This window comes from Leuresthes tenuis, unplaced genomic scaffold (genome assembly GCF_036924035.1).
Source record: "Leuresthes tenuis unplaced genomic scaffold, fLeuTen1.0.hap1 SCAF_9, whole genome shotgun sequence".
Classification (NCBI taxonomy): Eukaryota; Metazoa; Chordata; class Actinopteri; order Atheriniformes; family Atherinopsidae; genus Leuresthes; species Leuresthes tenuis.
This window is the reverse complement of record NW_027325363.1, coordinates 4,574,118-4,599,930: the sequence shown is the minus strand read 5'-3', so window position 1 is coordinate 4,599,930 and position 25,813 is coordinate 4,574,118. Positions and strand designations below refer to the sequence as shown.

The window sequence follows — 25,813 nt, the reverse complement described above, 5'->3', positions numbered from 1 at the left end:
CAGGACAATTACAAGAGCTGTTTAGCCTGACCCCATTCCCCAAGATGAAGACAAGAGGCAGAGACCTGGCTCACTGGGCCATGTTTGGCCTGATAGCTGGCACAACCTTTGGGAATCTGGCTACACAGAGCATGTCTGTTTGCTAATGATGGTGGAAATGAAAGGAACTGAAGCAGAAGATGATCTGTGGCAGGAGGAAAGCTGAAATAGATGAGTGACTACCTTGGTGCTATCCCACTCCTGTGTCTTGATCTGGGTGCGGACTAACTCGTAGGATGGCTCCATGGTCTCTGTGCTTGGTTTACGATAACCGGGGATAACGTTGTACAGCTGGAAGCCAAAGGTCACCAACCAGCTGTGCACATCTGCAAGGGAGGGGTTAAAACATTGATGCACATAAATATTATTAACAGACACAACCATTGCCGGCCTGAGACGAACCATGGAACACACTGATTGAATCATTTCAAACAGTTGAAATTTTGTGGTCAAGTGGAGGTCTTCTCCAGACGCTTCTAAATCCGGAAGAGCACATGATTTGTTTGTAAAAGTGAACAAGCTATTCTAAACACTTGAGGTGGTGGTAATGAGTCATGTCCACTCCTGCAGGTGCCACACTAATGGCCCACAGCTGGGTCCCAGGTACAACATCTGAGAGCATCTGCTGTGCTGATAATTATATTCTGTAATTTCATGTCACCAGAGACTTCAACGTCAGATATTTTGAACACTTAGCAGGTTCTTTTACAGTAATGTTTCTCTAACGAGATGCGAAGAGAGGAAAGTGACATGTTTTGAAATTCATATCCTTGCAATAATAATGTGGTCCATCAAAACACAGTCAAAAATACTGTTGCTGTCAGTGCTGCTGCCATCCCCTGCAAAATGCTGCCACTAATTCTGAGCATCACAGAGAGGGCTCCGGCCATGGCAGGAAGCAAAACCCTTTAAACCGAGCCATTCGCATCTAACCCCGGTTATGGACAGCAGAATCATTGCTGTGACACCTGGGGGGCAGGTTTGTCACAGGCTGGCACTGCCACATTGTGGCACCTGACAAAGCTTTTTCAAATAAGAATTTGCTTGAGGACAAAGAAAGGACCCTGGTAATTTAGTGAAAGGAATGTAAATGTCAGTGTCATCAATCACAATTGAGGTAGACCTACTAAAATGTATCTACCAGTCTGTTTAGCATTCAAATGCCAGTCAGCCCCTAATAGAGGATTGTGAAGCTCAACGGTATTCTGATGGGCAGGCAGCTAAATGCCTTTGTTGAACAGCGAGACGTCGAAGGCTGGATGCCACCTGAGTGGAAATTGCCTATATTTAACCTCTCAGTGTGTCTACATTCTGTAAAAATCTACAATTTCTATATCATTAAACTGGTTGCATACTTTTCATCTAATTGGATTTCACACTTCAGTTAAATAAATAAAGGGTAAAACGTAAATAAAAAACAAACAAAAACACCATTCATGTATTCATTATCGAGTTAAAAAAATGCTGAGATAATGCAGAGAATTAGATCACATATTTCTGAAGAAGATCTGACTGAGACGATTGTTTTTATCGGAGTCACGTTAACAGTCTAGTTTTATTTCCAACAGAAGAGGGTGATACAACTAGCCCTGGCTAAGGTTTGCATGGATCCATTGTGTTTCCCTTCCCCACTGGGGTGCTTTCACTGCCATTTACCTCCCCCTACCACCAAAAACACAGAGTATTTCAGGGAAAGATCTGAGTGTTCAATGACCAAGAGGGCTTTGCCGAGCAACTCTGTTCCCTTTGAGCACTTTTAAAGTGATAGCCACTGGATACATGCACATAAATAAATCCATGCATGTACACTCACACACATGCACACACACACACATTCACCCCATCTCAGATTCTCAGCGAGGGAGCTTTTTAAAACCTACTAGCCACGCTGCTTTTCAATTTAATTCAAGAAGGGTCTGTTCCTCCAACTGAGTCTTGTTCTTTAGAATAAAAATAATAGAAAAATATAAATAGTTTCTTTGCTGCAAGAAAAAGCAGTTTCAAACACAAATGAAGGTTTAGGTTTTGAGTCTTCTTCTTCCTTTATACAGTGATAAGTAGTTAAATACATCCAAGATTGTTTTAGCAGCAGAAAAACCTGCAAACAGCAAGTAAGTGAAGAGCATTGCAGCTTTAGATTGTGACAGTCTATGTCTCATCTGTTCAGCTATCATGATTAATGTTTTCATGTTTAATGCAAAATTTCCATAAATTATGACAGATTCAATTAAGTTTCAAACCAATCTGGAAAAAGTGGATGATAACCACATCTTCTTTTTTATCGGAGGATATCTTCTTGTAAATATGAAATCTACATCTCGTATTTATCGCGTCTTTTCTCATAACTGCGATGACTCTTATCATTACTGTCAAATGGAAAGTCCTAATCGTAGGATACAGTCTTCATTTTTCCTTCTGTTTTGTGAGTGCAATGCAATGTAAAACACAGACTCCCTAACAGTCCTAGAACACAACTAGCTTATTACAGATAAGGGCAGCTGTGGTTTTTAATGAGCAATTTGAAGGTGAAATACTTTTTGACACCTATTCGTTATGACTTGTGATCTCACTTTAATCCAGTATAACTGCAATTTTCATTTAAATTATTCATCTTTCAAAGTCAGTCATCTCACCACCGTGAACCTTGGGTGAAGATGGAAGTGAACTTACCTGTCATGTAGCACTTTGTTTCCTCATTATTGCTGAGGGGATTGTTACTCTTGAACATGTACAAGTTGAATGGCACAATATGGTTGCTGTTCAGACGTTTCCAAATCTCATGGTCTGGTGTTGTCCAGCGGCCAGCCAGGACATCATAATCCCGTCTGCCCATGTGGATCAGTTTACTAAGAGGCTCATACAGTCCTCCTTGGTAGCCGAGTATGAGCTGGAGACTGGGGTTGGTGTCAAGGTAAACCTCCCCAAACGCTGTGTGGAGGATCTGCTTGATCATGAGTCCTGAACCACTGAACACAGCCAAAGGCGTGCCTATGTTATCACATGCCACATAAAACTCATCCCCGCTGCTTAACTCCATGGCAAACAGATGTCCTTGTAGGTCATAATACAGTGAGGTGATCTCAGAGCTGGAGTGATTGTACATATGGGTGACCCGAGTGGGGCTGGACAAATCAGCATAGAAAAACTGGAGGTGGTGGCCCATGCTGCTTCTGCTGGACACCCTCCTGCCCAGGCCATCGTAACGGTATTTGATGCTCCATCCACTAACTTTGTTGTACACCTTGGTCAACAGGCCAGCTGAGTTATACTCAAAGTAATCATTTCCTCGCTGCTTGAGGAAACCATCCTCATCCATTCTGTACTGAACATCTCCCAAGCGAGTAATGCGGTCTCTAATATCATAGCGGAGAGGAGTGAGGCGTGCGCTATTTCCAGGGCTGAGGAGGTGCAAGTTGCCATTTAGGTCATAGCTGTACCTCCACAGAGGCTTGTCATTGATGGAGACCACCTGGAGTTGACCATCAGCATCATACTCATACGTGTAGCGTGTGGTGTTGGCATAAGGTCCAACTTTCAGCTCCTTGGCCACCACACGCCCCATGTTGTCATATTGCACCATCATCCAGTACATGAGTGAACGGAAAATCTCATACTGGACCTCCTTCACTCGACCGTAAGCATCAAAGTGTTTAGTGTGGGTCATCACTGCAGTGGTTATAATTTGGTTTATGTCATAATAGATCACTCCAAATTTGCCAAACTGCTCTGTTTTGCCAGACACATCATCATAGCGATACAAGTCGATTGGTAACGGTGTTTCATTGATGACAGCCTGCATGCTGGTGACTCGGAAACTGTTGTCATAGACGTAGTCAAATCTGGCGTTGACCATGCCCTCTTCACTGAATCTGAAGATCTGCCTATCAATCAGTGGGCCAATCTGACGGTAGCGGATGGTGCAGGTGAAGCCTTCACTCTGCAAGTTAACAGTCTTCAACATTCCTGCCACCTCATCATAGGAGAAACCAATGCGTGTGGTGTCATAGAGAATTTCCAGCATCTTTGAGAGCTTTCCGTATTTGTAGATGACCCTGCGGCCTGTGCCCAGGTAGGTGGTCTGTAGCAACTGGTCATCCTCACTATAGTCTTGGAGCACTGAAGCGTTACCTTCAGGGGGGTGGTAGGTGTTTCTGTAGTAACCAATGGAGCGGGATGTCTCTAGTGTCTGCCGTGCTACGTTGGGCATGGTCACAGAGGAGAGTCGATCATTTTTATCAAATTCAAAGATATACTGCCTCTGGCTGTAGAGCAGCAGCACCATAGACTGTGAAGAGAGGAGGAAGCAGAATGTTCTTTGTGAAATATCAATACAGTGTAAGATTGATTATATTTAAAAGCCTCACTTTGGAGGCAATGTATATGATATGTTGCTATAAAAGGAACAGTCAGTCTGGACAAAAATTAAAGCAAATTGATTCCAAATAACCATTAATTTACACAAAGTCGTGATCCAGTAAAAACAATTACAGAAACATTTAGGAGATAAAAGTTATTACCTAGAATTTTTTGTCAATATGATGGAACTTGAAAAAAAAGAAGTAGAAAATGTGGAGAACTTTAATATACTCTGTGGTGCAAGGCTGAGTAAGAACAAATCGAATTCCCAGCACAGAAGTGGAGATATTCCTCTAAATTTAATATTTCCTTGAGGGATGTTGTTGCAAACAAGCTGCTTCTCGTATTTCTAATTTGATCTGAACAGCATGTGGGATATGAATGTTTCACAACTCAGCAAATCTGGAAATCTTAATCTGTCTTGAACTAATAAATGACGCCTCTAAATCTGCTGTAAGGCTACAGTATCTGGCCACATCTACAGTAATTACTTAGAAGTTGATGAAAACTTCTGTATACTATTAACAAGGCGGCTGTCTGCCATTTTCATAGTAAATGTACAAGTTGGAGAAGAGCAGCTCTTCACTTTCCCCTACATTCATTCCTTCAATTAGTGAGAAGAAAGTGACATTTCTCTCAGTTTTTTTTCATCACAGCTATTTCTGCTTGAACTTTGCTGTCAGACTATGGTAACAAAGTATAGCGTCTGCTGTGCTCCAGACACTTTTAATTACATTTTGGCTCATATCTGTGCCTTTCAGTGTGTGCAGTACACAGGAGAATCACAAGTTCATTTCTAACTCCCGTCTTAACTCTCACGTCAAGTTTCTTATGCAAACACACCTCCATAGCTTATTTGTACAACGTGTCTCTTCAAAGTTTATTACATTTTTATCTTTAAACCATTTAATCTTCATCAAAACTGCAGCAATTTATACCTTCTCAAGATAAGTGTAGGTCCAAGATTTCCCATCGGCAAATATCTGGGAGCTGATTCTGCCATTCTGATCGTACTCCATGCGCACAGACATGGTTCCTCTCTGGATACCTGCCACGTGCCCTCCAGTGGAGTAGGTGACATTGACTCCGTTCAGACGACTGCTTGGTGCCCACAGAGTGGGCCGACCGGCATGATCATAATGGATCCGTAAAGTAAACTTCCTGTGATCATCATAGACCTTTTCTGTCCTGGTGATTCGGTCAAAGTCCAATGAGAGCAAGTTCCTGTTATGGACCTATTGGGGAAGAAACAGGGAATTAGAAACATTTAATTTGAACAAATCAAGAGGGAAGAGACATGTTTAGAGGTTTGAAGTGATGGGATGGAACAACTCCTCTCAAGTGAAACCTTAAGAAGAGCCTTTAATCACAAAGTGATTATTCTATATTATTTTTTTCCAAGCATTTAATTCCAACAGAGGCACTCTATCTTAGGACTGCAAGAGCCACCGAAGTAATGAAAATGTAAAAATGAAGACATTTCTTTGTTTGTGTCGAGATGCAGCAGTTGCAGTGGGAATAAGCTTATTCATGGAAGAAACAGTAGAGTCACATTGATCATTAAATTCATTTTTACTGCTTCTGAAAATAATTAATAGACACAGATGTGCAAATTGCAAAAGAGGATAGAAAAATCTGTTCTTCTCTAATGTGCCCAACCACCTTTGGCGAAGAACATTGATCTCTGGCTTCACTGAGATCACAGCACATACAAATCAATTTGAGGAGTCTGGGCTTTCGCAGGAAGCTGTAGCCAAAAACATGAACAAACATTTCTATTATTAGTATTAAGTCAAAAGCCTCTTTAAGTAAAGGCTACAGAGGGAAAATAAATTCAAGGGATAATACTGACTATCAGAGCAAATCTCCATACAAACCATTGTTTTACAGATCATCTTGTAGTAAAATGGGGGTTGTAAAGGTTTACGGCTATAATTGAACTACACTTTTGAATCTGTAGCTATTTATCACGTTTTCTTTCTCCCTTTATTAATCTTCAGAATGTGTCTTTGGGTGTGTTATTATTTGGCAAAGTAAAAGGCTTGGCAAGGCTTAAAAACGTCTTACAGAGGCTCAGAAAGCAACTTCTGGCTGCTTTCCAGAAACGTCCCACTAAGCAGATCACACAGGGCTTACTAGGAAACCTCCCTTTTTCAATCTCACGTTGAGAAATGGACGCTCGGGTCTCTCATCTGCGAAGGGACAATTACACCAGAGGCAATTAATGGCACTGATACCTAACTGAGAGGATTACTTTAAGTAAAACCAACAGAATCATGAGCAGCAGAAATCCTTAGATACTTGGAATTGCACAAGTAATGAGAGTACTAAGACTGAGGTGGATGGGGGTCCTTCAGCTGAGGCAGAGATAAGATTAGGGTCTATGTTGATACTTTCCCTTTTTACTTTTCAAATTCTTTCACAAATGTCAGGCTTCACTGAAATTATTGTCTTTTAGTCCTAAATAGTAGTTATTGTATATTAAAGACCAAGACGCCCCCCTGCTCTGGCATTTCCTGAAACACTCTCTGTTCAGTGTTTTAGACTCTTTTTTTTTTAGGCAGCAGAGGCCTGATGTCTTTTCAGACAAGTTCCTCATGCCAGGATCTGGCTTGCCAGACTCATGCTGTAGAAGGAAAAAATAAAAAATCTGAACCGAAGTTCCCATGAGAACAGGAACCCACTCAAGGGTAATAATTTCAAATTGGACGTCACCTCTAAGGGGAATATCTCAAAGGAAGGAGTGTGTGTGTGTGTGGGTGGGGGGGACATTGCCGGGAACGATAGATTTCTAACCGTTCACTGCATTAAACATCATTGCAACATCTGATCTCCCAATCAATATCACAGATTTTTGTCTCAAACGACAACCTCGGTCTGTCATTTTGCAAGTGAAACTGCATTTAATCAGTTATCATAATTAATTCAGATTAGTTAATTAACAACAGCTGCGTTTGATCTCAAACTGTAACCAATTTAAACCTCTTTTTTTTCCTAACATGCATCTCTTTTGATACTGTGACTTTGCCTAATGAATGTAAGCCATAAAGGGCTGCAGACGAGGGGTAGCAACCATATGGCATTGTAGGTTGGGAAACGTGGGGACCACAAATGACTTGTTTAGACTTCAGAAATGAAAAAAGCGGCACCGTAAACACATGCCTATGTGGATCCACGGTGACGTAATACAGTCAGAGTAAACCCAGATAGTACTGATCTGGTTTCTTCTGTCTTTCCTTCTCACAACAACACACATCTGTGAATCAGAGCTATACAATTGCCTCCATGCGCCTCTTCGTGTCTGTTTTGTATTCCAACCCCCCGCCTGCCCCCTCCAGCCGCACATTGCCACACTCTCACCCCGCCACCCACGTAATATCACTTGACATGTCACTCAAGGTCGCTCAATGATTCCAGCACTGTTCATCCCCTCTGTTTTTGCCATTAGGCTGCTCCCATTTCCTATCTCACCCCTGGGGCCATTGTCTGTAACATACATTAGAAGCTTTCACTTGCAAAGGGGCGACAAGGCCATTAAATGAACAGCCAATGACAGACAAAGTGGCACCTCCCCATTAGCCGTGTTGCCTCTAAGAGAATGTGGATGACAACTTAACCAAAGTTGCTATTTGCTTTGCACAGAGAAGGAAAACAATACGAGCAGGACATGTTTTTTCTTCATTAGTGCTCCTGTCCACTGGGCAATTTGAATGCTTTGCATTAGGTGTTTTTTTTCTCTAAAAAAGGACCTGTGTGCAGCTGTGGCATTATTGTTAGGCTATCTTAGTTCATGATATCTGCCAATTTGCTGTCAGACATTTAATTCTAGCATATTAGGCAAAACAGGTTTTTGTATCTTTTTAACTTTGTCATCGTGTGAACAAAACCTTGATCAATTAAAGGCAAAATAAATGGATAAATAAATGGGTATAGGTGAGTCTGAGGGTCTGTCACTGTCAGTTTTACAGCTACAGTGACACTCAACATGAAGTTTGAAACACACTTTTTAAGACATTGCTGCTAAAATAATATTTACAAGAATATAAAATATTTATTTTATGTAACAGCTACACAGATTGTTCATTTTTTAGTGTCTGCAGCTTTGAATCCGATTGGGAAACTGGTGCTCTGATACGCCAGAGCCTCTTTTGCTAACATGCCCTCACGTGTAATATTAAATAAATGTCATTTCTAACCTTCTGTATGAGTGATAACTCTATATTTAAATCTAGCTTATATAGGACAGCTGTTGTCTTTAACATCTGTGGATGAATGATTTTTTTAGTCAGGATTTAACAAAAGCATAGTAGCAGCTAGAAATGGCTTGGAAGTAGCAGCTGAGTAATAAGTAGTTAGTGAGACACATTTCAGCCACTGTTTCAGACTCATTCAAAACAGAAAAATAAGCAAATAAGAACAGCTACATTGGGAATTCAGCTGTATTGACATACAAGGTACAGTAAACAGAGAGAAGGAGAGAGCTAAACATATGGTACAGTCAACCACATTAACCACAATCATAGTAACATCCCACATCTGGGGAGTTTCTTTTATTGTTGTGGGAACACAAATAATACAAATAATAAAAAGCAATTCGCTGGGTCTCCAGTTTCTCATGTCTGGAGTTCACAGTGATTCTTGTGTTTGCTTTCGCAGCTATCAAAAGGGCTTTTGTCACGCCATGCTCATTGCTAAGACCTGTTAATATTAGAGTTCGTAGAAGTGGCTCGAGCGGGTAAATAACAACAGACAGACGCAGCAGCTCATTCTCAAGAGAGCAGAGTTACTCAACACTCGTGGGCGGTGCTTATTCGGTTTAGGAAAGAGATTAGAGAGTTAATTTAGTAACACACAAACGGAAAAGAAACAAGGGGATGGTCTCTGCTCATATTTTAAGGCTCTCTAAGCATTACATGCCCCCATTAAGCATAAGTCTAAATAGGTGTGTCAAGCTGACTTCTATAGTGAATTTTCTATTTTACTGTTGAAATGCTACAATGGACCTGTTTGCATATGCAGCTTTACTGCAAGTATGCATCTTATCCAATTGTTTAGGTAAGAGACGATGAGGAAACAGACGCGTACGAATGGCATAATGATGAAAACCCCTGTGTATAGCCATTGGTCAATCTTTCACAAACAGCATACTTACTCTTAATCTGCGTCCATACACAGTGACTTGGCCCCGAGCTTGCTCCTTCCTCTGTCTCCACTCCACCAAGTTAAGGCCATTGTCGATAGCCAATGTTACGTTCCTCTTGCTGACTGTGGGGTTGACCGTCCCAGCCAGCAGATGAGGCTCAGTGTACAAGGACACCTCCATGCTATTGGCCAAAACTAGCCGCAATGAGCCATCCAAACCAATAAAGTAGCTGTTCCGAACTTGTTCTGGTGATGTAGAGAAGACATAGAGGAAAATGACAATAGTTAGTAGGGAGGAAATAGTAAGAGATTTTTGCAGCTGATATAAGACAACTAAAGGTAATATTCCTCTCAGTGAGACACAAACATAATGACTTAAAATGGCTGCACAGCAAAAAAGAAAGCCTTGAGCAGCAGTATTTAACTGAACCACTGCGGTAATATCGAGTCTATGACAACAAAGATCAATAGTGAGAGCTTTCACAGCACCAGTAAAGTTTTACAGCTGTTGCAGCAGCCTGGAGGATAAAGGGAGATGAAAATATCAAAGCAGCTTGCTTGCCTCTGGCCACAGAGAACACAGGGCATGCACATACACATATTAAGAAGGGATAAATTTGAACCTGTCCCTCCTATGATGTTAACCTCTGATACAGTTCAAGATCGGTGAAAAATGTGTCCTCTGAGTGCTTTACATACATCCTGCAGGGAATGCCTCCTCTTTGCCTCTCATAGGTAGACTGACAAGGACCAGGATGAATATCCCAGAGCATCATTCAGTGTCAGTGAATGTAAAACACCAGTTTACCGACTTCATTTAACAGAAGAAAAATCACAGAAATAGTTATACACTAGCATATCCCCGTGTTGATTTGGTATGCTGGAGTTGCCGTGGCAACTTCTTTACAGTGGACAGAGAACAGTAACAAGCAATACATGGAAAGATGGAGTTAAATATTTCCTTGGCACAAACCACCAGTAGGTGTGGTGTGCTTTTGCAATGTGAGAAATGAGCAGAGGAGGCAGTACAGACCTTGCACTGGCCCTTACCTCCCTCCATCATGCCGAATTCAGGAGCTCACCAAAAACCTCTGTGGCAGACCCCACCAAAAGGAGGCCTGTAAGCTCAAATATAGCTGAAAATACTGCTGAAGTGGGGAGTGAACACTAATGCATGCATACAATTCAGCGGGAGAGGGATCTGCTCTACGGTGACCTTTACTCTAATGATGCTGGAGTCAGCCTAAAAACAAAACCAAATCATGGTGCAAAGGTACAACCTGAAAAGATGAAGACTTTCATAATATTTTAGTGCTTAAAATGATTTAATCCCTTCAGAATTTATATACATTTCTTAACAAATTAACTTAAAATGCTGAAAGTAGGTAAGGAGACTAAAGATTAGACAAATGAGACAGATATATCGTACTCAGTCATCCTTTTATTTAGGATAATTATCCAATGTTCAAGCACCTCTACGTGCACTGTAATGTTCTGCTAGTAACTACTCTACATAATGTCTAACATATACATTTTGTATTTTTTTTGGCCCGTTTTTTAAAGGATATTCAACTTGGACAGGTGTTTATTTGATGTGTTAAATATGGCCTTGAAGACTACAGACAAATAGCCAGATAACCAGGAAAGAATCTAGAAGGCAGTAAATTCATCTGTTATGTGATCCCCAGTTGCCAGCATGCCGAGCAGACAATAGTGAATTAATTAACAGCAGAGTTTCTGGCGCCGCTTCTCGAGCAGGCAGATGTCTAAGACAAGGTCACAACATGGAGGTGACCACTCCGTTGAACAACAGTGAGAAACCAGAGACGGTCATCTTGTGTTTCAGACACAGCCCTGCAGTGACTTGGTTGTTCCAGACAGTGGGGGACATGTCAAAAGCTTGAACAGAATTTATAGGATGGAGAGCTATGTGGCTGGATCAGAAGTTGCTAAAGTAGATCCAGAAAGATCAAAAGCTATCGATGAGTAATCAGTGACGCATCTGGTGAGGCTGGATATCAGAAAACAGAAAGTGCTTCAAAATGAAATCTCTCAAGTGTATTTCTCAATACATTTCCTGGAGGATCTTGTATGGACCACCTGCATTGTGTTTTCTGATTCATTTTTATGGCAGAAAAATCAATATTTCGTCTTCATTTCAGGGAAATGGGAGCTGCACTACACATGTTATTAAAACAGAACAAAAGCAAATACTGCCTTGATTCAGGTCTATAATTTAGAAGTAGTGACACACTCAATTTTTGAGATATATGGATCTGAGACTTCTACGTCCACCTCAGTTTAGTAAGATAAAGGTAATCTTAATACGTGCTTCCACAAAGCATGAACAAATTACATTTGGAAATGTGTCAAGAAACAAAGACCTGATCATTTTAGACTGTCCAAACTCATCACAGCTAAAAAGTTTAAACCACCTGACACCCAACAATACTGTGGAAGAGAGATCCTCCAGGCTAAGTCCCAAGGTATTTGCCTGTAAGCTCCCAGGCACTTCTTAAAGACGGCCAGTAATCGAAGATTGCTTTTTTGTCTAGTCCCTTACCAGTCACAGGTTTGCCTTGGGGCTTCCTGCAAAGAGCTGTGAGCCCATGCAACACAGCTTTCTGATTAAGAAGAGCACAGCACTTTAACCACAAAGAGGTGGGGGTTCTGGTTTTCAGACCTGCGATAGTTAACTCTTCTTGCTACTAAACTGCTCATTGATATGACAACTGAGGAAATCCCTGAAGCAGTCTGATCAACCAGAGGTCAGATCCTTCCACAAGTTACACATCACAACACCTTGTGAAAAGAACAGAGGAGGGACCTTTTATGATATTCAGAGTATGTCCCCGTTTTAGCTCGCACAAAACACAACAGAAAATCACCTGCTCACTGTCTGAGCTTCAGCTGGACACTCACCTTGCATGAGTGTGTAGAAAGTGCCAGAAGCTGACAGGTTGGTAGTTACTGTGATATCCTCTTTGTTGGAGCCCTCTGTCTGGACGCGGACTGAGCTGTCGGCATCTGTACGGTAGCTGCTTATTCGTCCAGTGGGGTAAGTGATGTTGGTCAGACGCCCGTAACTGTCGTACCTGCAAAAAATAGGCAGACAAAGGAGGTAAAGTGAGGCACAGCGAGTGACAGCAGGGGGAAAAATGACAGTGGTTATGTCAGATTTGCTGTGATTATGAGTTCTCTATAAATGAAGTGCTTTAGCATAAGATGTTATAGAGTTAATTAGAAGTTGTTTTTCTTCTTTTTTTATTCTTAAGTGGTGCAAACTGCACGATGTATGAACACGGGCAGTAAACACGGCATCAAGCGCTGGAAGCCGGAGGTAATAAAAAGTTAAAAGTGTCACCTCTAATAACTGATACACAATCAACACGTTGTATAAAAGTGTGAACTATCTGCTGCTGTTCTCTGTAGTTTATCATGTGGGTAAAAGAAGATGTGAAACACGTTTGAACTTTTCTTGGTCTTTGAATGGGACTCTCGATCAGTAGAAAACTTTCAAATGATGCAAGCAGGTGACAGAAAAATAGCCCAAATATTGACGAGGAAAAGTGTCACAGTCATGATGAGAAGGTACACATCTTTTTGCATTTGGAAAACTGCTTATTAGCCTTGAAAGATTAGGGATATCAGCTAATCTCATTATACAGTCTATGAAATAGGAGCACTGAGGTGCGACTCCTTGGAGACATGCAGCATCTGCCCAGCCTACAAATCACTTCATCACATACAAGAACATGAGTGGCCAGATTGTTTCATTTTGCTCTGAGAGCACATCAGCATCGAGCAATTTGAAATCTTTCAGCCTGCCAGTGTTCCAAAATGGGAGTGAGTGAACGGTACATTACTTAGAATGAAGACTTTTATCTGTGCACTGAATACAAATTGGAAAGCCCTCTCCAATGTTGCTGCCTGCCATAATAAAGCTTCTAATAAAGGAGATGGTGGGTGCTGGTTTACAGATATCTCCTCAGTGCTGCCATCTCAAATATCCAATATGGAAGGAAGACTGGGAGAGGAATTATCTCCTAGAGATAAATGCTATCTGATCTTAGCCGTACCAGGGACTGGGATTCAAAGATGCATTTCAACAAAAGTCTTCCACTGCAGGAAATACTTAACAGCAGAGTAATTTATATCTAAGCATTTGATTTCTTTTGATACTCATGAAGACATTGTCCCTATATTCATCATACGATCAAAGTTTTTGCAGCAAAAGCCCGAGTTACATGTTATCTGCACTGTACCGTGCTTAACTGTTCAATTCAGAAATGTCATTGTACCAATGGGGAAATGTCATTATAGAGCAATGCTACATGTGCCAGCTTGATCGTTGACCCAAACTCTTTCTGTCTCAATTAGGGCACTGAGCAAGTTCCATTCCTTGAGCCTCTGTGCTGAGCTGTTAATGGTTCTGGCCTGCTTCAGCTCAGCTGCCTATTAGCTTGCTTTTCCTGGACAAAGGGGGCATACAGGGGCAGGCTGCTCAACAGAAGGAGAGGACTGGTTTCCCCATGGTTGGCCACAAGTCTATTCAGATCGCATCACCCCTGTGTCACATGCTAGCTCTATGACCTTTCACGCTATGGCCCAACAATAGGCCCAACACCTCATGTAAGCATCACCTATAGCATACAAAATGTCAGTTTTATGAAGGATCCTCTTATTCCTAATTTTCTAATGCTGCCTGAGAATTTCAGAACACAACTGACGACTTATTTCTGTACAAAATCAACTGAAGAACACACGATTGAACCCTTTGGCAAAAGCACATCTGTTATGAAAGTATCATCACCTCGTTAAGTGGAGGGGAGGAGAGTAATCATGTGTCTTTCATAATATAAGATGATTTAATAGATTTACAGCCACCCTTAAGCATAGGCACTTATCATAAGAACTAAAATATTAGGAGGTCAGCAGAGTGTCTGCATACACACTGAATGTCAATGCTAATTCAGTCGCCAAAGGTTACAATAAAAACACAGTGTAGCAGCTGCCTTTTATTCCCTATTCAACCCTCTGTGATGTTTCTTTGCTCATACAGATACATTTTAATGTTTAAACAAATATAAGAACATAATAGTTAATATGGGTAAATTCCTTAGCCTTACACTCTGTTGGACAGACATAAATAGAGCTTTTAATGGCAGCAAATTATGCCCATGACCCTCAGGTAGTGGCCTGACCTTCAATGCTAATTATTCAAGAAAACAAATGCTCTTTATTGGGTCTAAATGAAACATGGATGATCTGATTTGCCTGAAGTTAAATACAAGGTCATTGCTTAATTTGAGAGAATAAAACAAGAAATTGAATAATTACATTTTCTTTTTACACTCTGCCCACATACATGTTGGAATATGTAGATGAACATGGGATGGTTCGAAGTTTCACATAGTTTCTTTTGATTGTTACATTAACAATGTAGCAGTTATATTCCATATTAACTGCAGGCTTAGTCACTCATTTTTAATATTTAGGTTGTATATATATATATATAGATACATATACACACATTTAAGGATGTATATTTGTGTGTATATGTGTGTGTGTACTGATGGCAGATGGCATTATTTATTACTAACCGACTGTCTGGGTTGGGTAACAACAACAAATGGGATAAATTGATTTTTTTTTGCATTTGCATTGCTGTCCCTGCAGCGGACTATGACCTTATGAACAAATTCCAAAATAACATTTTTCTGGTGCCTTTAAATAAAAGATATATAACGGACACATCTTCAAAAAGTTCTAATCATTTTTAGTAGTTATTAAGAAGTTTCTCCTCTTTAAAAAGCTTTTTCTGTTAGCTATGAGAACTGCCGTTTAGTTACAAAATAAGGAAGAGTGTGCTACAACCTAAAAATCACACACAGCTATTCTACAGGATAATATACAATTCCAATCCCCCACAGAATTTTAGTAGCCAGAAGAAATTCTTTCTGCTTTGACAACTGCATATGCCTGGCTGCATGAGTGCATCTTTTCTCACTCAAACCATCTCAGATGACAACCAAATCAAACACAGGTGATGAATTTCTGCTCGTATTAAACAGAGCATCTAATTATGTGTCAGAGTTATATTCCTCTAGCGAGGTATAACAGATGTCTGACCATCCAGTCAGCTTAAGCACACTCTTTGGAGTGACATCCAGTTAGCACAGCTTCCCTTGACACGTTATATTAGTAGAAGGGACAGATTGCTACACACAAGTCACAAGAACATGAAATCCTACGCTCAAATGTTGAAGAGTGTGGGAGTGTTTTCAGTTGTTCCCTCTCAATGTGCGGTTTGCCTCAATCAATTACTACCTCTGGTTATTCTATTATGCTTATATCGATGGGCCTCCGCAGTCCTACGGGTAAGAATTTTCTTGCCAGCAGATATATCTTGTTCTTGTATCCAACAACTCCAAACAATTGAGGATCTGCAGTCTGTCACTACAAGCAAGGGTGCAGATGAATAACATATCACCCAGTAATCCTATTTGGAATGATAACAGCAAATAGGATTACACTCATACTTTCACAGGTCTTGAATTTTGAGTGACATAGAAATCCAGGCATAAGAGGGTAGCTCAAATACAAAAAAAACACTAAACTCAGGTGCTGGAGAGTACTTCAACTCTGAAACATATTTGCTTTAAGTGATAGAACAAATGCACAGCTTTTAGCGTAAAATATTTCACAAATGGTCAATGTGAGAGATTTTAAGTGCTCTTAGCAGTTAAAGTGTTTTTCAGATACTGGGGTATGGACATTATTAATGCGTTTTTAAACATTTTTCCAATAGTACTTACTCAAAGAAGGTTGTCCATCCATTATCATTTGTCTTAGAAGCAAGGAGTCCTGAACTTCCATGGTAAGTCATTACAGCCAGTTCTTGACCCTGGGCAGCAACAGTTTTAAGGGCATTGTTGGTACCAATGGTGAACCAGAAGGTCTGTCCATCAGGGACCATCAGCCACAGAGGCATTCCCGTTGTGTCTCGTCGGATGATCACCGTATTTTTGTTCTTATCAGTGATGCTGGTTAAATCTCCTGCTCCTGTGTAGGTCAGATTGTAAAGGTGGTCCCCTGTGGTCAGACTTTGCGTGAAAATGTGGCTGCCATTGGAGTCAAACAGATAGAGTTCGTCGTTAATGGGAGAGGACACCTCATACATGCTGAGTGGGTTTAGGTAGGGCTTGTTCTTTCGCACATAGCGGATACGAATGTTCCCAAGATCTGCAATATAAAGCTCTCCATCTGGACACACTGCCAGGGATGCGGGTGCATTCAGTTTGGCATCCTTGGCGTAGCCATCATCTCCAGAATAACAATCACAGTTGGCATCATTCTTGCAGTCACAGCCACTTGGTGCCCCTGCAACCAGGGAAATCTCCCCATTGGTGGACACCTGCCGTACTCTGTTTATTTTCTTTTCATCTGACTCAACAATGTATAAAACACCGTTGTGAGACACAGCCAGGGCATTTGCTGACTCCAGGGTGGCATGGATGGCGACTTTACTCATGAGAAAATGGTCAATTCCAGGCACTTGGCAGTGCATGGGACGACCAGCTACAATCCGGACTTGATGGTTTTCTGAGATCTGGAGCACTACATTGTTGTCTAGAACATACAGAGAGTTGTCCAAGGGACTGACTGCCAGGTCTGTGGGCCACTCAAGACGCACCTAAGGGGAAATAAATAAACCAAAAACATCAGCTTCACATCACAAAAACAGACTGATGCACACATTTTGATTTTAAATCAGAGAAAAACACAGGACTGAATGGAAAGAGTCTACTTATAAAAAGAGAGTGAGAGATGGTCTATCTCATAGCTTAACCCAGTAAGGAGAAAGGAAGTATGCAGGCGTACAGTTCAAGGTGAAAAAATAAATACATGATTTTTAAGATCAAAGATGATAACAGTGGTTGGCAAGGGCAGCACGAGGAAAGATCATTTAAATGATCAGATTAACAAAAAAAAAGAAAATTGTAATCGATTGTGAGAACTGCGGACATTGAAGGACAGCGCCTCTGCATCCCTTAATTCCTCCAATCTCCATTTCTCCAACTTTGGGTTATTAATTTTGTAATGACAAGAGATTTCACGAGTCCTTGACAACAGAATAGAGCCCACTCGCCAAACGAAAGCCGGGCCCGCCACTGGCCTCCAAAATTATGACTTATTGTTCTGATAACATTGTATCAAGCCTTTAACAAATTGAAATGATTGGATTCATCCAATTTACTGGTGTCCTTCTCATTAATGATCCAAGTGGGATCTCTTAGAAACATAATGTGAAGTGTCATATTTCAATAGAGGCCTTGAAGCCTCAACAGTGATAATTAAAATCTGGACTAAAATACAAAGAAAGCCTTTCAGATGAGAGCTGCCTTGGCATCGTTTTGGATTTTCTGTCCTACGATATAAACCTCCTGAGCATGAGGTTATGTATGTGAAATACTGTAGATTGTTACTTTGACCATAGTCCTCTCTAAAATACAGTGAGCATGGTTCAGGACAGAGAATCAAAAAGAAATATTGATGCGATCTGTTCATTTCCTTAGCTGGGCAACTTTTTTTGAACTGGCATTATCTGAATCTTTTAATTAATTCTATTTTTACTGGATTAAAGCTGGATTATAATGAGCACACTGTTGGAATAATATGACACATCATATTTCTATTTTTATTTGCTTTGTTCTTATACATAACGTAGACAAAAGAACACAGGTTATGTATTTCATCTACATACTATGTGCATATTTCTTATTTTCTAATTAAGAAATGAATGTTGGCAGAATCTATCATAAAAATTGACATTGGTTTCTCTTCAGGTGGATTGGAAAACAGATTCTTAGCATCACAAATAGCTCACATGCTGTAAACCTCCCATCATCCCCCACAAAACATAGGTTTATATAACAGGTTTATATAAAAGGTTATATCTTCCGGTAACATGCAACAAACAGGTAACTGGCAGTGGATACATGTCATTTTTCAGTAAGCACAAAATGCATTTACTTGGGTAATGAAGGGGGGACTTTCAATTTCTTAAGACCTATTTCTTGTCAACACTGGTGGTTAAATATTTCATGAGCCTGAGTGTGGAGTGGCTCAAGGGACCTGCCTGTGAGGAGGTTTTCACGCCACTCTGACTGATGAGGGGATATTTCCCGAGCCGCTGTCCCACATGCTGTAACCCGATCATACCCTCCCCTTTCATACATATTGGGGCAGCTGACAGAAGTGCCTGCTAGATATGGCTGCCACCAACAAATAAAACCCAACACTACCCATAAGCTGTAGGAGCAAGTTGTGGATTTGCACCAGCACAACACATAACTATTTTCAAATGCATTTGAAGTTGTATTAGAACCATAATGACATTTTCCATGAACAATCTCGTCACTCCTACTCCCACCAACATGATGTCTGTCTAAGGACGAGTAACATAGCATTATTGAACAGCCTCTCAGATTTGAGTTGCATGTCACAGCCAGAGTCTTGATAAGGCTCTTTGAAGCTGCTAACACCCTTTAAATATGCTCAAGTGATCTTTTTTTAAGACATGGTTTTCTTAAATTTAAGTTCAAACTCAGCAGGAAGCGCAAAGCAGATCATCAAGACTTGACAGAGAAAATCTAAAAGATTTCTTAAACAGCAAGAAACTAAACCCCACTAAACTGTGGGGCAAAAAGATTCCTCAGTGAGGTCAGACTCTTGTCCTTTTGCATGACAATGAAAAAGGGAAAAAACAAAGGTTGTTGATTAGAGTGAGTTTCACTGCAGTACACTCACTGCACAGATGACAAAGCAAAATAACAATGACCCCATGAGAGGAGAAAAATCTGACATTATCTTTCACCTAAATCAGGTGTGGTACAGCAAAACTAATGACCACTGCCATGAGCCTTCTCCAGAGGAACTATTTCTAAGTGAGGGGATAGGGAGTGTTTGCAGTAGGAGGCTATGTGCTCTGGATGAATTTTTAATGGATGCTTTTTACCATCTGAGCATCTCTGGCAAAGATTGTGTGATTTGTCATCATTGTGGCGCTGCAGCCTATGTTCTTGCAGCTGTGGAACCAGGATGGTGATGGTGCTATCTATAGGTGCTTGGGTGTGGGGAGGCAAGGGAGCGGCAAGCAGAGGTCATGACGGAGATGAAGTTTCAAGCTGGGGTTGGAAATAGGCAGCAGGAAGCTTTGCTTCCTTTATAATGTGATTTCTTAGACACAGAAAAATCTATTTCCAGTTTCATCTGTGAGCGCCTCAGGAACTGTTTGTTAGTTGTATTCGACAACAAACACAATGAGGCAAAAAATAATCTAGTGTGTGCATATGAAGCAAGGCTAAGACATTAAGCAAGTCATATAATTAAACCCCGGGAAGGTTTCTTCATGAGAGATTAACTGAGATAGTTGTAAATAAAGTGGACAATGTGATCTGCATTTTGAGCATTGTTATCCCTCCTTTTCAAGCCCTCTGTTTACTCATATTTTTTTCTACCTTGTTGCAAAATAAAATTCATCTTGTGGGGGAAAAATAATCGCAGCCACATCATCAAGGCTGATGGCTCAAGAGAACACAACAACACAATACGGCTTTTTGAAAAGTGACATATAATAACTGTATAAAAAGTGCAATTACCTCCCTGTACCCGAGTATTTCTTATCAGTCTTGTCAGCTTTGACAAAGTCCTCTAAATTCAACCCAAAAACGATATTAAGGATGTCTAGGTTCACCTGTCAGTAATACAAAAGCTCACATGGGGGTGTAAGCATCCTGGAGACCAGGTCACTCAAGGAGACGAGCGTGGGTGGAGAGACAGGATGCATGCCAGCTGCAGCGGTCAGAGAGGTCATACCTGAGAGATGTCCATCACAGCATCACAGCTGAGAGGCCGAGCAGAGGTTAAGTCATTGAAGCCAAGAAGAGTAGAGATGATACCATTCTGATCAATCCTGCGAATCATGGTCCCATCCACAAAGAAGATCACGCCGTATTTATCCACCGAAATGCCTGCAGATAAAAAGTCACTCAATGAGCAAAGGAAAAAACATCCATCGGTTATTTTGTTTATCTCTGCCCTAATGTGAGGACAGAGCACTCGGAAATGGCAATCAAGAAATGTAAACAGCAATAAAGTAAAAGGCTAATTATGCCAATGAAAACTAATGATGGAATTGATTTATCAAAAATCCATAATGGAGAACAATAGAGGCATCAAAACAGATGGAGACACTGTAAGTATTGATTCAATTACAACTAGAATCCCATCAATGCAGCGTCTTTTGTTCTTCTTTTCTCTGCTGCAAACAACAACGAAGCTTAGGATACTAATTGTGGCCATTTACACCTCTGCATTTTTGCTGTTACTATGGTCAGATGTAGTCTACAGTAATTAAAGCAAACAGCTTTGTTTGAAGTGCAAAGCTGGACTCTCCATGTGAGAATCGCAGAGCGACAGTATAATTCCAACACACACGACTCATGATGTCATCTCTGTGGAGGACACAAAGGAAGCATGTGCTCGGATGACTAATACACAATACCAATATGGTAGCTAAAAAAACCGATGACCCCTGAGAAATCACAGGCGTACTGTGGGAAATTCTAAAAGTCTAAAAGTAAGTGGTTTACTACATGTACACAATGTAATGAAAGTAACAGCAGAAGAGAGCTGACAATGAGAATTACTGTACACCTTCATTGTTCCCTTGAGATTAACGTACTCAACAGTCCAGAAGTTGAGTCATTTTATCAAATAAAACTGACATGAAATGCATTACCTCTGGGATTATTGAGAGTGGCCTCAACAGCCTTTCCTCCATCCCCACAGCGAGCATCGTCATATGGGAGGCACTGGTCACCAGTGCCTGCCACCAGCTCCAGGTTCTTAGCCACATCTTTCACGGCATTTAGAGATTTCACCTTGAAAACCTTCCTGCTGCTGGTGTCTGACAGGTACACGGCACTGTTCACAGAGCTGGTGGCCAGATAGTACTTATGAGCAGGGCTGTTGCTGAGGGAAGAGAGGGATAGAAAGAAACTCTAGTCAATAAAGCAGAAGGGCTACAGTGCTTTCAATAAGAAACATTGTGTAATACAATTAAAATGGATTCAAAAGCCATTTAGAGAGTCAATTGTGCCCAATTACTGTTTAAAGCCAGGACATGGAGAAAGACAGAATAGAATGAGATTTAACATGACAAAATAAAATCAGATTAAACATGACATAATAGAGGAGTTTAGAAAACATCTATAGTACAGTCAGCGACTCAGATAGTACAGTAGAGACAGTCAGAGACTCAAAATGGCATTTATCTGAAAAAAGGTCCATACATGCTTACGTTATAGACGACAGATGTGAAAATATTCTAATGTTTAAATACTTTCAAATGGGTCTAATTCTTTGGGCTACCCTGGTTCTTTTGACAGGAATCCTAATTAATATCCAATTAGTGACTTTACTAATTCTTGTGATATAATTTGCCAACAACAAATTGAAACGATCCATGCACTCGCAGCAGCCTGGTTGCTGCTAGAACAAATACAATAAGTGCGTCTTCTATTTCCCTTGGGTCAAACAAAAACATAACTGAACCAGAAATCCAAACACATTATGCTTCCATCAGGCACACACTCCAGCACAGAAAAAAAAATCGCTTTAATTCCCAGCCAAATCAACAAAGTAATCCCTTATAGCCACACAAGGTTTCCCAACCTGACAGACAGACAATAGGACTGAATATAAGCGATACTGCTGTGGCAGGATGCAGGAAATCTGTCGCTATACTGAAGCCAGGACAGACAACAAAAGACACAAAACAAAGACAGATGCAGATGGATCTATAGAAGTACTGCAAATATGTCCAAAAGATGCTGAAGATATTTTTCCTTTTATCTAAAAACTTTTGAATGCTAAATATTTACTGGTTTCAACTGGACTTTCTCACTGTAAACTGAGTGTATAGAAAAACCACCACATTAAAGATGTCCACATTCATCAGGACAGGATATAGTTCAATTCAGCCAGACCTGATAAGCTTTATGGAAAACCTGTCAGCAGAGTGTCATTCAAAGTGGATTAAGACAGCATTTCAACTATAACCTTGAGGGCTGTTTTAGGGCGTATGGGCAACATGACAGTGGTAACAGCCTATGTTTCTAACATGCAACAAGAGGAAAGACAAGTGAGTCTGTGGAATTGTCAGCTCCAGTATATAACAGTAAATGACAATTGACCTTCAATGAATCTGTGATGACAGGACACCGCTGCAAACCTCAGGCACACATGTCACAACCAGCCCACTGACCAAGTTGACCGATATGCTTGTTTACAGTACATTCCAGGTTCAATAAACTAACTTAGAAAAAAAAATACAATTTTCTTTTACAGTAGCTCAGAAGTAAATCTCCATAAGTGAATTCTGCTGCGCATTCCATCAGCCACATGTAGTCAGCTGATAGGTTATCAGCCTCATGTAAAACAGTGTTGTTCCCCCCACAGTGTGTGAAACTACGAGGCGTAATTCTCTGACCTTGAGATATGGCCATATACACCATCTATATTCACTGACAACATCTAGTTTGTAGAAGATAATTGGATTTTGCTGCATGCTGTCGTGGAAATAGTCAGAGCGGATGGGGACATCCTTAGCAGGGGGTCAATGAACATTGCTGTGAGATCACCCACCTCCCACTCCTATTGCCAGCTAACACATGAACAGGAGGCAGTCGCCCGTTTTATACAGACACATGCTGTGTTTTCCTGGATAAATCTCCTTTTTAATATTCAAATGTGTTTCAAGTACAGACACCAAAGGGAGACAGCTTTGACGTTTCTTTAGCCATGCTCTAGCAGACACAGAACTGTTATCTGAGACAAGCAAGTTAGTGTATAAAATCATATTAAACATTTATGGTCTGCATAAAGAAATTTGAGAAATGCCAACAAAGACCAGACAGTTCAGACAAAAGGAGGTTAGGTGCTGTGTGCTTGGTTAAACTGGTCATTCTTGAGAAAAGAGGCAAGTGACCAGCATCACAAAGCTTTTCATCCTCAGTTTGACTACGTGTTCCAGAGCTTAAGTCATGACCCTGCGACAGAAAATCAATCAATAGCCCTTTACCTGAGACAACGTATCTAAGAGGGCACACAGAGATTTCCCTTGCTGCCTCCTGCCATGGAAAATGAGGTCTCTGTATCTAAAGCCACTGATAAAATCAACACTGAGCTGCCAATTCATGAAGCTCACATAGAGAGACCTAAAGGAACGTGTCATACTCTGTTGAATTCTGCAATCACACGTGAAGCTGGAACATTTGATGCAGGTGATCTGGATATTATGGACAGGTGCTGTGGCTGTTTAGGGCATGAGTATAATAATATAAATAAAAAAGAGGAACTTTTACTGTGATTTCAATCAATCATAAGCCACACTCTCCTGATAGCCATGTGATTACATCAGGTGCTTTCAAACAATGTCAACAACACTTTAAGGAAATGAAGCATTTATTATGGTTCCAGCTCACACACTGTGGTAAAGCTGAGCTCTATCAATATGGATTTAATAAACTGATCCACACTTAAATGTTGAGGTTGCTCAAAAAACTGTAACCACAGAAATTATTCAATTGTAACGGAGACATTAAAAAGCATAACATTGGTGATCAAGCCGAGGAGAAATGTAGTCTCTACTACCTGCAAAAAATAAAAGTGAATAAGGAGCTGAATTCTGACAAAAAGAAAGCTAAGGAAAGATAGTAAATCATTCTTTACATCTAATGCTTTATAAAGCTTTATAATAGCCAGTGCTTTAACCCATTTCATGAGCAAATACTCTGTGGCTTACCTATGCCTGAAGTCTTTATTTCTGTCAAAGTTGCCAATAGCAGCAAAAATGAGAGAAAGAAAAAGGAGAGGAAAGATTAGTTGTTAGTAATTAGAATTTAAAAAGAAGTGGACAGAATTAAACAAAAGACAAAACATTTACTTTCTCTGTGCACACATTGACAATGAAATTAATCTTTTCTGGGACACCGTCTGTTTAGACCCCACTACAACCTTTTCAGCCCTTAAGAGGGCCAAACTCCAGCTGATGCAGGTGAATGAGAAAGGCAGGGCCATAAATCCTTTGCCTTCAGGGCATTTCTGTCAATCTCGATCGACCTCAGTGGTTTACGACCTGTGAGTAAGCCCATCTGAGCTGCTCATGGTCCTTAGCGGATGTTAGTAGGCTACTCCTTCGTTACCTGAGCTCCAGGACGCTGGTGACGTTCCCTGTGGTGAAAATCCTCCTAACATAGTTGAAGTCGCCCACGTACAAACTTCCGTCTGAGCCACAAGCCAGAGCCACGGGGGCCATGAGCTTGTTTCCGTCAGCCAGGCCATTACAGCTGGGGCAGGAAATGCTGCGCCTGCGTCCGTTCCCCATCACGCTGCCAATAACAGGAGGCTGCTGGGAGATGAAGACGTTCTCTCCATTGCCCATGTGAAGAATACCTGATGAGGCGCAGAAAAGAAACATGTCACACCTGGAACTTGTTTGAGCTGAGCTGATCTTAAACATCAACTCTTTTACATACTCAACAACAAAAGAGCGTGGTTAAATGGTTAAATGGTACTCGCAAATTTAGTTAAAAATTGACTTAAAAAGTTCAGGCCAGCTGGATGTTAAAGAAACATAACATCTTATGATTGTATGATCGTGGATGTCTAATTTCAAGCTGGATTTAAATCTATTTAGGAAGTAATATCTTTCTCGAAAGGAAATGGGGAGTGCAAACGTATTTCATAAGAATCTGTTCAATTTAATTCACAAACTTTGAAATATCAAACGTGTCATCTTTATCAGTAACACTAATTGTTTATGGACTTCACATTAATGCAAGAGGTAATGGCACTTAAATGATCTATTTACACAACAGAAACTATAACAGAAAGGTATAAAATACAGTTTCAAGAAAGGATTTTCAAATTCAGTGTTCAGAAATGTAATATTTGAACAGAAATTTCCATGATAAACGATTTGTTTCTTCAGGATACCCCTGCTGTTGAAAGTCATGATGAGTATTACTGTTTGAGAACGGAAACCTGTTGAGATGAGGCTTCTTCCGTTTGTCTTGTGATTCAACATTAATTAATCCATCTATTTAACATAGATTAGAATCTGATACCGTTTTCAATGCACACAATTGACAACATGAAAATTGTTCCGTGTGGCAGTGTTAGCAACAAGAAGACGCCATAGTACATC

General features: G+C 40.6%; 1 protein-coding gene across 8 annotated transcripts in view; it reads right to left on the bottom strand.

Annotated features, from left to right (window-relative positions):
• The window catches only part of tenm4 (teneurin transmembrane protein 4), a 134,694-nt gene that overhangs the window by 5,793 nt on the left and 103,088 nt on the right, over positions 1 to 25,813 (bottom strand). For 5 of the 8 annotated variants that reach the window (XM_072391960.1, XM_072391962.1, XM_072391964.1 and 2 more), the window contains 10 exons: positions 24,810 to 25,059; positions 24,410 to 24,430; positions 21,344 to 21,576; positions 20,419 to 20,573; positions 16,356 to 17,233; positions 12,460 to 12,632; positions 9,548 to 9,783; positions 5,334 to 5,630; positions 2,710 to 4,324; positions 223 to 365 (listed from right to left, as the gene is read on the bottom strand). In XM_072391960.1, the coding sequence (XP_072248061.1) occupies positions 223 to 365; positions 2,710 to 4,324; positions 5,334 to 5,630; positions 9,548 to 9,783; positions 12,460 to 12,632; positions 16,356 to 17,233; positions 20,419 to 20,573; positions 21,344 to 21,576; positions 24,410 to 24,430; positions 24,810 to 25,059 (4,001 nt within the window). The remainder of the gene's footprint in view (positions 1 to 222; positions 366 to 2,709; positions 4,325 to 5,333; positions 5,631 to 9,547; positions 9,784 to 12,459; positions 12,633 to 16,355; positions 17,234 to 20,418; positions 20,574 to 21,343; positions 21,577 to 24,409; positions 24,431 to 24,809; positions 25,060 to 25,813) is intronic. The other 3 variants (XM_072391961.1, XM_072391963.1, XM_072391967.1) reach the window with 1 other exon arrangement.